The sequence below is a fragment of the Vigna radiata genome, chromosome 7, assembly GCF_000741045.1.
Source record: "Vigna radiata var. radiata cultivar VC1973A chromosome 7, Vradiata_ver6, whole genome shotgun sequence".
Lineage (NCBI taxonomy): Eukaryota > Viridiplantae > Streptophyta > Magnoliopsida > Fabales > Fabaceae > Vigna > Vigna radiata.
Window position 1 is genome coordinate 51,510,203 of NC_028357.1, and position 13,761 is coordinate 51,523,963.

Here is a 13,761-nt window from a genome sequence, read left to right on the forward strand (position 1 = left end):
AAATTGAAACAAAGGCGCCGACGCCAGCAGGAGCAGGAGCAACAGTAACAACAACATCGATCACATCCTTAAAAATATTAACTACGTTTATCTTCTTCCCTTCTATAAGTAACAAACAATATACACCAAATCAATTTTACTTGTATGAAGTTAGTGTGTCTAAATCAATTTTGCATTTCAATTCAATACGTGGCATTCAACAAATCAACATTTTTTTTAACTCCAAAATTATTTTTCAATTGAAAAAGTTAAAATTCAAGAGATAATATGCTATCGTTTGAATTGAAACTGTCTGTGGTAAAGAATTGATAATGTGATTAATGTTTTTTAATTTTAAAATATCGTACTAATAAAGAAATTGACTTCGATAACACTTTTATGAGGTGTGTGTGATATAATAATCTGAGTTATAGATAATGTACCACGATTAAGATAATTATCCAATTTTGTATTTTCTTTTTTCTAACATCGTATTCAACGTAATTATTTCCTTCTTCCTAGCCAATGACTTTAACATCCCAATAAATCTATAACAAAAGCTATAATTTATTCTAGTAGTTGACATAAACAATAACAAGGAACAGTAGAAATAAGCACATAGGTGGATGAAGAAAATAGAAATAACACATAAAATTTAAAAATTGAACAACAGTTAAAAGTTGGATACAATTTACAGAACTAGACCGAACGGTCTTGGTACAGTTCATGACCGAACGGTTAATACAAAAAGGGTTAGCTAGGCTGAACAGTTTTTACAAAAATATCCAACCGGACGGTTATCTATGCTAAACGAGAAGTAAAATTTAATCTAAGGACCGGACGGTCCGGCACAGCTCTCTAGCACAACTTCTATAGGTTGCTTGGCTTGCAAGGCATCCTCCAAGGTATCTTCCAAGTTGCCCTCTGCTCACACCCAAAAGGATGATCATTGCAGTGAAGAGAACAAACTGAACGGCCAAATATCGAACGACAACATAAACAAAGACAGGACAGATAAGGGTAAGCTTATGTAAATTTAATTAATCATTTTCAACATACATATAAACATACAAACCGAACAATACATACCACAATACCTTTGTATTTATATAAACTGTACGTTTAACTATTATAACCGACCATTAGACACTGTCCGGACTGTATGAACAATGTAGCTCGACGTCCCTAGCACCCGGTGTGGTGTAGTAGCTGCCTGAACTATCAGCTGCCACTCGAGGTTAGTCCTGCAACGATCATCAAATCTTATGACCGCGGACCTCCTGCCATTCCCACGCATGAATAACCTTTCTCTACATGTTCATAGTTTACAATTCATCATCAATCATGAGACATTCCCCCACTGGAATTCTCTTACTTATCCGAATTCAACCAAATACACACCTTCACATTCATAAGTGTAAAACACCGCTAAAAGAATGACCGAATTGTCTGACACTGAAAGGAAACATGATTATAAATAAAACTTTTAGGAAATGACCGAATGGTCAAAGCAATAAGGAACTCATCAGAGAAAGCTAAAGGGACTTAACCAATGAAAACCGGACGAAAAATCGATAATAAACTCTTTAAGGAAATCAAAGGAACTTTAATCATTGAAATCAGACGGAAAATCAATAAGAAACTCTTCAAGGAAATCAAAGGAACTTTAATCATTGAAACCAGACGAAAAATCAATAAGAAACTCTTCAAGGAAATAAAAGGAACTTTAATCATTGAAACCGAACGGAAAATCAATAAGAAACTCTTCAAGGAAATCAAAGGAACTTTAATCATTGAAACCGGACGAAAATTAATAAAACTCACTTGACCGAACAGTCATTAATTGACCGGACGATTGAAAGGGGAGGACTGAACGCTTGGTTTATGACCGAACGTTCTTAAAGTGAATAATAATAATAATACTAAGTGAAACCGAACGACATTATAATAAATATAATTAATATGAGGCTGAGTACTCAGTTTAGGATCGGATACCTTCTCAGGTCGAGCACTCGATCTATGACCGAGCACTTTCAATAATTATTGTCAATATAAATCGAACGTTCAGTATGTGACCAAACGCTATTTTAAGAAGTAATAATTAATAGAAAACTAAGTAACCAGTCTATGACCGAATACGTCAAAGCCGAACATACAATATAAGACCGAACGTTCTGAAATGGATGAATCATTGTAGCTGACCAAACAAGTAAAGTAATTAAGTTTCAATACCATAATACAAGACCGAACGTTTTAGGGGAAACCGAATGGTCCTAATGACCTTTCGATTACAAATTCAGATTTCTTCTAAGTTAAATACATTCACTCTAAGTTTCTAACCAAATATTAAATAATTCATGCAACAACATACAATATTTCATCATACCATTGAAATCATCAAACATACATTAATTTCATGCATCTAAACCATACAAAGAAATCATAATTAAATCTTATAAACTTCCCTTACCTCTATATCCAGAAATCCTAAGCTTTCTTGGTGACACCGAGATAGAAATCCAATCTTCTAGACTTTCAAATTTTAAAAATACTATTCCTAAGGTTAAATATTATAAACAGAGTTAGGAAGGAGACTTGAGTAGTCATATGCAAACCAAAAATGGCGTTTGCATGCGTCAGATATGAAGAACCCAAAGGGAGAAGAAGGGAGTGTGGTCTTACCAGCTTCAAACCTAAAACCGGACAGTTCCAAATGAAAGAGCTGAACGTCAGAAATGCTTAAGAGTCGTCTGAGAAGTGATCGGAACAGTGGAATGGTTAGAATTTTAGAGAGAAGGAGGAGAATATAAAAGTTGAAGAAGTTGAAGAAGATGAGTTGCATGAAGAAAGTGGTTGGAATTTGAAATCCCAGCTTAAATACTACCGTCAAAACCGGACAGTCCATCCACATACAACCACCTGTAATCCACTTACTAATTCCCCTTGATGACACATGGATCCCACTAAGTGGAGAATTTATAGAACGTCACAGTGGCTCTATTAGCAATTAAAGCATTTCAGATCAAATTTGACATGTTATATTAAGTTTTAGAATGACTTAAATTAATATGATATTTGTTTGAAATCGCTTAAGAAACAGGGTTAACCTTTATATATGAATAGTTCAACCTCACCGTTTAATCCTATAAAACAAAAAATAGAAAATTGATGTCATTATAAAAATAATTCCTCCTATAAAATACTCATAAAAAATATTGTCACTCTAATCTTAAGAACTTCCAATGATTTAGTTAGAAAAGGATTGCAGATGGATTTTAATTTCTTTTTCAATACATTTGTGAGTGAATTCATTGTTTCCAAAAGGCAAGGTACTTGTTAGAAATTAGAAAATAATATTGCCAGTTTTGAAGAACGATGATTTTTCATAAATAAACGAATAACATAAACGAGCGTAAGTTTATTTAAAGCATAACTGTTTAAAAATGTCATGTGGTTTTTCTCATCCAGATCGAAAGCACCACATTGTTTTTACAACGTTAACGTAGATGTACAAATTTGCTCATCGAAGTTAGATTTAGCAGGTTCAAAAAATAACGTAGATTGACTGTTAGATTTATTGTCGTGATTTTTTTTTTTTAAATTATAAGAAAAGTATTCTGGTGTAGTTTTAACCCACAAATTTATTCGAAAATTGGATAGTATGTTTTCTTTTGGTTTGAAATATTAATTTCATTTTATATTGTTCCTTTAGCTATTATACTCCATACTATTCGTTGAGTTAAAATTTGTTACATGACTTAGATTTTATTATGTCATTTTTTGCTAGTTTAGATGTAGAATATGAGTTTAATAATCATTTAATATCATTAATATAAACAAATTTATGTAATAGTTTTGATTTTCTTTTAACTTTTATTTTTTTATATATTTTTATTTTAATTACACTATTTTATTCAAGTTTGGATAGAAGCACGATTTCTCATCGAAATATTCATTTTAAAAAAAGGTTATATTTATGGATAAAATGAAAATAATTAGTGAGTAACCAAAAAAAATATTAAACATTGTTCCTACTGGTTATATTGCTGATTATTGTTCTCTAGCAGTGAGCGTTCGTCTGTGTGTGTCTATATATAACTCAAACCAATCACCGCATCATGTATAATATGTTAGTCAGAAAAACCACACAAATTAATAAACATGCAACAATTCATAAAACAATTAATAAATAATTCAGTTTAGCCAAATCTGATGCAACTAATCGAAAATTGGAACTTATAAAATTAATAAATTTTCCTTAATTTCTAAATTATTTAACTTTCATATCATATTCTTAAACAGTTTCTATCACCGCGTATAATATTGATATCAATTAACAATAAAACAATTATCATAATAAACATTTATTAAAAATAAAAATAAATAAATAAACATTTATTTATAGATGTCTTTATTGAGAAAAATAAATAAATAAAAAAACATTTATTAAAATTAAAAATGAAATTATTCAAAAAGTTGGAAACGTTGGAGGTGCAGATGAAAGACCAAAATGTTTTCAGAGTTAGAATTGGATTTTTAATATTAGTTTGGGCCTACTGTACAAATAAAGCCCAGACCATTAATAGGGGAACTATAATAAATGCCCACGGCTCTCAAATTTATTGTTTTGGTCTTTGAATTTGAGTCTGAGTTGAGGAGCCAAGAAGAGGATGTCGGGTATGGGTGACGGGTACGTGGGCACCGCCCAAGACGCGGTGAGGATTCGACGGTTGGAGAAGCAGAGAGAAGCGGAGCGTCGCAAAATCCAAGAACTCAAAACCAAGTCTGCCTCCGCCAAGGGCCAACCTGGTCTCCTCCAATTCGGTTCCAGCACTTCCGAGGTATCATGTTCTTCCAATTTCTGTCCTTTCTTCGTCTAGGGTTGTGCTTTTCAATCTGAGAATCATTTTAACATTTCTAGAATTTCAGATTTTAGAGACCGCCTTCAAAAAAGAAACCGTGGGTTTGGTCACCAGAGAGCAGTATGTGGAGAAGGTATGCGATCGTTTTTTTACTTTCACAAGGCATACTGGGTTTGACTGATGGTATGTTTATTTTTTTATTTGTTAATTGTAGAGGGTTAATATTCAGAGCAAAATAGAGGAAGAAGAGAAGGAGAAACTTCAGAAGCAGCAGCAAGAGTTCGTCTTCCCCCATTTTTTTTTCCCTTTTTTCTTCGTTTATGATTACGTATTCACAATCTTCAAACAGGGAGGAGGAGCTTCAATTAGAAAAGCGTAAAAAGAGGAAGATCAAGGGCAACTCTCGACTGTCATTTGCTGAGGATATTGATAGTGAAACCCAGGAAGAGGAGGAGGAACCACGTCATAGTAAGTTGATGTTTGGAAATACTTGTTTATTTGATTTTAGGTAGATGATTACATGTTTGATTTTACATGTTGACGATGTCCGGAATTGATTGAGTTAAAGTTATTTTTTTTTGCATTTGGATAATAAATTTCTTTTGTTACTAGTTTACTTTTAGAATACAAACATCTGAACAGCTATCAGATCACTTTAAAATCAGAATTTAGCATGTTCAGGGTTCGCTTTACTTCTGCCAAAGTCAATTCAGATTTCCATGTTGAAGGGTTGTCAAATCAATTTCATTGAAATTCTGTCTTGCAAGGGATCATCCAAGCACACACCAAATCACTTCACTTTACATCTCTGATTATTTTTGCAGTTTCAAATGGGGTGTTTTTCTTTGTTTATCAATGTAGCATCATTTGCCACAATAAGTTTAGACGGAGAATTGTGAACGTGTATTGATCAATGATTTATAGAACACATAAAAAGACGTTGAACCATGCTATGTTTCTGGCAGATAATCTGGAAGCCAATAGGTTAAGGCGTGGTAAACTTGGTAAGGATCCTACTGTCGAAACTGGCTTTCTACCTGACAGGTATGTGTGGCATCTCTTCTTTATCATGTTCCCTTTTTATTTTTTACACCCCTTCCCTAGCTATGAAGCATGGACACCACTCTTCAATGTTGTGTCCCCGTGTCAGACACTGATACTTGTACAACACCCGTATTACACATGTCAGACATTCAGCTGAAGTGCTGAATTTTAAAAATGAATTTTTGCAGCTTCAGCACTACTCTAAAATCTGAGTTAACGAGGATAGACATGGTGATTTTTTTGGTAGTTGTAAATTAAAAACTTTTTCTGTAAATTTCTATTATAGTTATAGAAATAATAATAGGAGTATTAGGATCATCTTCTGTCTCTACTGTATTCAAACTCTTATATTTGACTAACTATTTTTACAGATGATTTTGAATACAATCTTGATTGTCAATTTAAATGATCCATGAAGTTGTTCAATATGTGTATATAGCATGTGTGTAGGTGGGTGGTGAGGGGAGGGTGGTTGGAATGTATGTGTCCGTGCTTCATAGTTCCCTTGTACTTTTCTTTGTTGGTTGTTGCCCTAACGTTCGGGCATAGGAGTGCTGAGGATTCCTGTTCAGTGAGAGAGAGGCTGAGGAGCAAGCAGAGCGGGAAAGGCTGCGGAAACAGTGGCTTCGTGAGCAGGAGCAAATTCGAAGTGAGTATGCTGCATCAATGCTTGTTTCCACTGAGAATCTTTTGAACTCTTTTTGGAACCATGCTAATAAAGGGTTAATAAGTATATGGGTAATGCAATATGATTATATATAAGTGGGGAAAGTTATGCTTATTTGCCACTTGGGTGTACAAATTAGCTCATGCATAAAACACAACCATTTCATAGTTTATGCTTAATGAAGTTATTTCTGGACTTCAGATGAACCTCTTGAAATCACTTACAGCTACTGGGATGGAACTGGTCACAGGCGTGTGATCCAGGTAAGTAAAGATCATATGCTTCAAATTCTTGAACATGTCTTTAGTGTATATGATCTTATGACATGGTGTCTGAATTATTTTATAATATCTTTCAGGTACGCAAGGGTGACAGCATAGGAGAGTTTCTTCGTGCAGTTCAACAGCAGCTTGCTCCTGAATTCCGAGAGATTCGAACCACTTCCGTAGAAAATTTGCTATATGTGAAAGAAGACCTTATCATTCCACATGTATGTACATTTTATTGGTTTTAGTTTCAGAAAGTCTGTACTATTTGCTATCTTGTTTGTGAGTGCAGTGTGCTGTGTATGTATAAGCTGTGTTAACATTATTTTGACCAAAGGACATCTGCTAACTTATTTTCCTGTTTCCATGTGTATTATAGCAACATAGCTTCTATGAGCTAATTGTGAACAAAGCTAGAGGCAAAAGTGGGCCGGTATGTTCCTTTTATTTTGTTTTGTTCTCATAATGTGCATCTTTCGTTGTTATTTTTACGAAATGTTTTGTTCTTTTGTGTTATTCTCAGAAGGTGCATCTTTTGTTGTTTTTATTTACTTGATTTTAGTAATATAATGATTATTTAAATGGTTTGGGGAAGAGTACTGTTACGAGAAAGGTCCCTCTAAAAACTGATGCTAAAACAATAACAGTAAATATATTGGCTTTTTTTTATAGTGATAATGCTACAATTCTGTTGTAGCGTTTATTTGCATGCTGCCATAAACTTGAAAGTGTCCCTATTAGCTGGAGATTAATTTGAGGTATTAACGGTACTTGTATTTCTATCTCTACAGCTTTTTCATTTTGATGTGCATGAAGATGTACGAACAATTGCTGATGCCACTATAGAGAAGGACGAGGTATACTTTCTTTCTTATTAATGTTTTACCACAATCTTGAAATTTGGATTTTCAAGTCAAAGGAAACAAATGCGTGTATGCCTGTGGTGTTCTAATGACTTCTCTTATGGGTTTTTGCTTAATTTTTCTTAATCTGGTGATCTTGTTTCTACCCAGTCACATGCTGGGAAGGTTGTAGAAAGGCACTGGTATGAAAAGAACAAGCATATATTTCCTGCTTCAAGATGGGAGGTACTCACTCTTTCCGTGTCTTGTGTGCATATAGTGCATGAGTCGGTGTTTCTTGCTTCTCTTTTGGCTTGAGCATTTGATAAATTTCTGTGACAGGATATTCTTGAACCGGCTATTTATTTTTCCTGTTTAGGTTCTGATTCTGATTACCGATATTTGCACCTTTTATTGTAGATATATGACCCAACGAAGAAATGGGAACGTTATACTATCCACGGAGATTGATTCGAGGCTGCCATATAGTTTGCATTTGCTTAATTTACCTTTAATTTGATAATCACATGAGCATCTGCACTCCTTGGTGTTTCTTTCTTTCATTGTAAAGACTTGGACCATTAGTTCAGAGAATTTGAGCGTGTTTGTCTTGTCAAATACGTTCTAATTTATTTTTCTGTTTGATAGTTAGCCTAGTTTCTTTGATGCATAATGCATCGTTCACATTATTCAATAGCTGAGATTGCATCTTTGTTATTGCAGGCCATTACTCTCTCTCATACTCAATTCAATAGTTGTAGCAAAAATAAATAATCGATAAAAATATATCAACTTTGAAGAGTTTCGTTATCTGGAGAAAAAGAGATTATTAATCTGTTTGAAGTGCACAAAAAGTACAAAATGTTGAATATAAAACCTCATGGGTTGCTTCATTGGAAATGCTTCAACGGTGTTCGCTTAATAAGCAACCCACTTTGTGTTAACTAGATTCTACTATTTTATGTGCGACTCGAACAACTCCATTCAGTTTCAGTGATAGGAAAATAAAAGATTAATGGAATACAAAAACTCCTTTAATCATATACAAAAGGCTGTATTCAATAATTATTGCCAACTGAACCCGTAGTCAAAGCTTTAGTTTGTTTAGAAAAGAAAAAAAAAGAGAGATCTGAAAGTATCAGCCTAAAACTAAACCCGAGGCAAACAAGGGGGAATCCAGGACCACATCATGGATGAAACTTAGAATAATGATGCCATATGTTATATATCATGACATGTAAAAACAAAGGGTCTTTCAATTTGAAGAGAACATGTCAAAGAAAAATATAAAAGGTCACCACAGTGTGCAATGCGAAAGAAAAAGTAATGAAAGCAAAATAAAATATCTTTCTGGATGATAGTCTTGTGAAGCTATTTGTTGGGACCGACAGAGATACACTTCACAAGCAGGCCAATTGGCCAAGACAAATCTCCAATAGCAACACAAACACCCCATTGGCCCCAACTCAATCTCTCAGTGTCAGCAAACATCTTCAGAAACTCAACCAACACAACCTGAAGAACCACAGTCAGGCCCACAATTACTATGAACAGCTTGTTTTTACCAAGCTCTTCAAAGATGTTCTTTTTCTCCAGCTTCCTTGCATTGAACTCATTGAAAACCTGGCAGAGGACAAAATTGTTGAAACTAATAGTGTTCTTCACCTTCTCACTCACATCAAAGATTGATCTTCCCTTGAATTGCAAAATCAGTAACACAAGCACTTGATATAATGCTTGTGAGATGAGGTTCCTCCACATAGCTTTTTAGTTATAAGTGGCTCAACTTCATGAGTTCATGGTCGGTTTCTCAGTGGCCAAGGCCAAGGCTCCAAGAGTATCCATGATAGGTTAATCCACAAGAGCTGTACAGCCTTAAGAGGCACTTTACCAGAAGAAACTGCAGCCACAAAAATTATACTAAATAATATTTGAATTTTAAATTAAATTAAATTATTATTAAGGTGGTGTGTTTTCAATAAGAAAGAAAGAGAAAAAATGTGAAAAAATGTTTATTAGAGTCAAAAAGATAATAAAACTTTTCAAAAGTGTAGAATTAGTTGTTAAGGTTAAAAATAAAATATTTAGAACTGCAGATGAAAGGAGTTGGAGGTGTAGGATGAAACACCCCATGCTATGTTTCGAAGAGCTGGGTTATGATCGAAGAAGTATAGAGGGTAAAGGCACTGGAGCTCGACCATTTGGGTTTTTCCCCAATTTCCTCAACTTTCAAGCATCGTTCTTCAAGCGAAGAAGAAGAAGAAGTGCTGCAGTGAAGCGATGTGAACTCCACGACCCAAAGGAACACAACTCAGAAGGATGATCGGATCATAGGAGGCCAGCCCATAGTGTTGATCGGTTAGAATGAAGCTTCAATGTCAACGGTTGAAGGCGCAGAGCAGTTGATTGAGAGAAGTTCGTTAAGAAAACTTCGCGGATATTCCAAGTTTGTTTTTTTGGTTCCTTCTCCTTTCCTTTTTTTTTTTTTTTTCTTTTTTTCTGTTTTAGACTTTCCCTGTATAAAGGAAAGTCTTGTAATAATATAAAACGTACAGGTAGGTAGTGGGAGACAGCCGCTATTTAGAATAGGTTTTCGATTTCTGATGCCTTAGTTTAGACTTTAAGCTTTCTTAGGGTAAAAGATACGTTCTTGGCTTCACTGAATTTTTCTGAGGACAGGCCGTGAGTTTCTCAGTGATTCCGGTAATTTCTACCTTTGTTCTTGAATTTTAATTCAAATTTGATGTTTGCTTTTAATGTTCTTGACCTAATTTTACAATTCTTCTTTTTAATTGTTTCTTGCATTTGAGTTTACTTCTCTGCCTTATCATTTAGTAATTTTACATTTCAGTTTTATATTCTGAGTCGTTTTAAGTTTGTTCATTACTCCTTTATGAATCCAGCATTTGATTTGGTTGTTGAGTAATTAGAAATGATATTTTAGGGATCTATTTCATTCTTTATAGGTTTTAAACATTGTTGATTGGCGAATATGCATATAATATTGTTTTGAATTTGTTTCTTTCCTTTTACGTCTTAGAGTTAGGTTCTCTTTAAATAATTTAGTTAAATTGTGTTGCTCTGGTTTTAGATAATCTCAGATTTAGAGTTAGGTTCTCCTTAAATAATTTAGTTAAATTTAGATAATCTCAAATTTATTACTTAACTTGTTTGGTAAGGTGAATGAGAATATGTATAATTCAGTCTTTGAATTCGAGTGTGCAAGACCCCATAGTGGGCTTGTTTAATCAAGATATCTTCCTGAAATAAGTTGACACTCACTTCTATCAAATGAATTAAGTAATCAATTCTGAATTCACTTTGTTCTGAACTTTTGATTCTATATACTTTTACATAGTTTTACAGATTTCTACATCATTTATTGTAAATTTTGATTTTAACCTATCAATCATTTAAATATATTCAATCATGCATTGCATTATTTTTTAGCTTCTTTCTTTAGATTTTATTTTTCTTTTCCCATCTAGTTTTAGTAAATAAATAATTAAGTTTAATTCTATAATTATAAATTGAAGTTAACTAAGTACTTAACTTAGTAAACTTTATACTACATTAATGAAGATTAGGTTTGTTGAGTTTTAGTGCAAACAAAAAACCAACTCCTCTGTATCCTCTACCATCACAACCAACAACTCCCTAATCCTCATTATCATCACAACCACCACAGCCAAGTCCCAATCTTCTCTACCATCATAGCCAACTCATCAATCCCTTCAAGCATCACATGGACCACCACAACTAACTGAAGAATCCACAAAACAATTTAGTCAATCAATGCGAAGGGACAAATTAAATATTAAGAGACAAAATTAATACTAGTATGTAAAACATTATTTGTAAGAAATGTCATTTGAGCATGTACTTCCTAACATTTGCCTGGAAAAGACGTAATTTTTGTTCTTGACTATGTTCACATTATCTTATTAAGAGATTAATGAAACCCACTCCGGTTTAATATATTATGATCCATGCCTTTCGTATGTATCAAATTCACATAGAGAATATGGACCACATTGACAAATACTTAAGTAAAATGAGAAATAAATTGAACAACTCATAACCAATTCAAGGATAGTAATGAATTAAGAAAGGAAATGAATTATTTTAATAGTAATGTATTTAGCAGTAGTATTATTTTAATAGTAATGTATTTAGCAGTAGTCTGTTAATCATACTAAACTATTCTTTCTTACGAGGACTATTATCACCAGCTTCGGCTTCTTCATCAGAATGGGGACTATCATCATTGGCTTCGGCTTCTTCATCAGAATCATAACCTAACGCACCTTTTTCATCTTCTTTCAAGCTATCAAGATTTATCCCTATGCGTTTGAAGTATATATGATGTCGCATCATAGGTGACAAGAAATGATTTTTCTCGAAAAAAACCTCATACTTAAATAAGGGTTTAAACCAATAATCGCAAGCTCCAAGTCTAAAAGCCTTCTCTTGGGAAGCCAGAGTTCGATCCTCAGACATCACTGCAGATGGTTAAACAGTCAAAAGTTGAAAACTTAAGGAAAAAGATAAAAGATTAGTTACTTACTAATGAAAGGAACATCAATTGCTTCGTCATCAAGAAACTCCAGAAATTCATAGCCATTGATCTCTGGCATATTGAGTTCCATGATAATCAAATGACAGTCTATTTCTTTTTCTGCCAAAAGTTTGACCGCATTTGAAGATTCAGAGCATATCTTAGCTGCACACAGCTCAAAAGCATAAGAAAAAAAACACAAATATTTCTCTTAAAGAATGATGACGAATAAAATATTGTATATATCTAACCTTGATGAGAATTCTTGTTGCATGATTTCTCGATGAACTCAAGAACTTTGAGATCAGTATCAATGGCAAGGATAGTAAGATTTGTTGATGGAAATTTAGGCATGGCAGACATGTCAATTGAAGAAGAACTTTCGGCCATCACTCTCCACTGTCACCTTATATAAGGAATGGAGAATGCAAGGAAAAGAAATAAATACATATGGCATGGTATAACAAAATCGAAACAACAAAATCAAATATACGGGTAATTAAAAAGATTTCACCCAACCCATCAAATAAATATATACAATTAATGCTTTTAAAACTCCTTTTTGTAAATAATAAATTAAGAATAATTTTATAATATGTAATATATAATAATTATAATATGGGTGAGTCAATAATATTTTATTTATTTATTATTAACACTAATAATAAATAATACATATTAATTATAATATTAAATAATTATTTCTAATATATAACAATTAATATTATTTTTATATATACTTAATATATAAAAATATTTTAATTAATAATACAAGCTTTGTTGGATTCATGTTATAAAACTAAAATGCATATTCCATTTACACATTAAAAGCATCCAAGAGATCAAATCATCACACATTAACGAATTCTCAACTAATTGGATAAAAATATAAAATATGAATAGTTTTAAAATTAAAATAATAAAATTAACAAAATTAAATATTAAAAATTAGTAATAAAATATTTATTTAAAACTTATACATTTTATATTAAATTGTAATCTCTGAAAGGTCCAAAATTTTAAAGGTATAGTTTAACTAGTCTACATCCGATATCCACCTCTAACTTAACATTAACTTCAAAAGATATCAGAAACACTTACTAAAATCTCCATAAAAAAAATCTACTTAGCAGAAGAATCTTTTAACTATTCATTGTATAAATTAAGGAAACGATCCACTGTCTTCATAACAAAAAAAAAAAAAAACAGAGAAAATATAAAAATTTGGATAAAATAAGGAGACCTCTCAATTTTTAGTTAGTTTACGAATTTTAAAAATCATATTAAAAACGAGCCAATAACATAAGTATTATATATATGCATGTATTTAAATTTTGATCTTGACAATGTCCCTTCAATCTTTTCTTTCTTTTGTGGCCTTGACAAAGTGGACACATAGTTAATGACCCAATGTACATGACAAATTATTGGTATCCTAGAACCTTCTTCTTATGCCTTATAAGAATATTTGGCTGATTATTGTTCTCTAGCAGTAAACGTTCTAAATATATATATATATATATATATACACGTTTCTAAAATA

General features: G+C 32.7%; 3 protein-coding genes across 3 annotated transcripts in view; 1 reads left to right on the plus strand and 2 right to left on the minus strand.

Annotated features, from left to right (window-relative positions):
• The first annotated feature begins 4,599 nt into the window (after positions 1-4,599).
• Positions 4,600-8,387, plus strand: LOC106765541 (protein XAP5 CIRCADIAN TIMEKEEPER). The gene is made up of 12 exons (XM_014650205.2): positions 4,600-4,820; positions 4,909-4,974; positions 5,056-5,120; positions 5,191-5,309; positions 5,807-5,885; positions 6,458-6,534; positions 6,754-6,815; positions 6,911-7,042; positions 7,198-7,251; positions 7,610-7,675; positions 7,832-7,906; positions 8,081-8,387. The coding sequence occupies exons 1-12, from the start codon at positions 4,650-4,652 to the stop codon at positions 8,129-8,131; spliced, it is 1,017 nt and encodes a 338-aa protein (XP_014505691.1). The 5' UTR covers positions 4,600-4,649; the 3' UTR covers positions 8,132-8,387.
• Positions 8,388-8,956: 569 nt separating this feature from the next.
• LOC106766591 (putative calcium-transporting ATPase 13, plasma membrane-type) lies at positions 8,957-9,893 on the minus strand. Its single transcript, XM_014651311.2, has one exon. It carries the CDS (start codon positions 9,419-9,421, stop codon positions 9,032-9,034), a length of 390 nt encoding a protein of 129 aa, XP_014506797.1. The 5' UTR covers positions 9,422-9,893; the 3' UTR covers positions 8,957-9,031.
• Positions 9,894-11,694: 1,801 nt separating this feature from the next.
• LOC106765414 (two-component response regulator ARR11) overlaps positions 11,695-13,761 on the minus strand; it is a 3,453-nt gene continuing 1,386 nt past the window's right edge. The window contains exons 2-4 of the mRNA XM_022784209.1: positions 12,470-12,624; positions 12,228-12,383; positions 11,695-12,162 (exon numbers count right to left, since the gene is read on the minus strand). Of these exons, the coding sequence (XP_022639930.1) occupies positions 11,861-12,162; positions 12,228-12,383; positions 12,470-12,608 (597 nt within the window). The 5' untranslated portion in view covers positions 12,609-12,624 and the 3' untranslated portion in view covers positions 11,695-11,860. The remainder of the gene's footprint in view (positions 12,163-12,227; positions 12,384-12,469; positions 12,625-13,761) is intronic.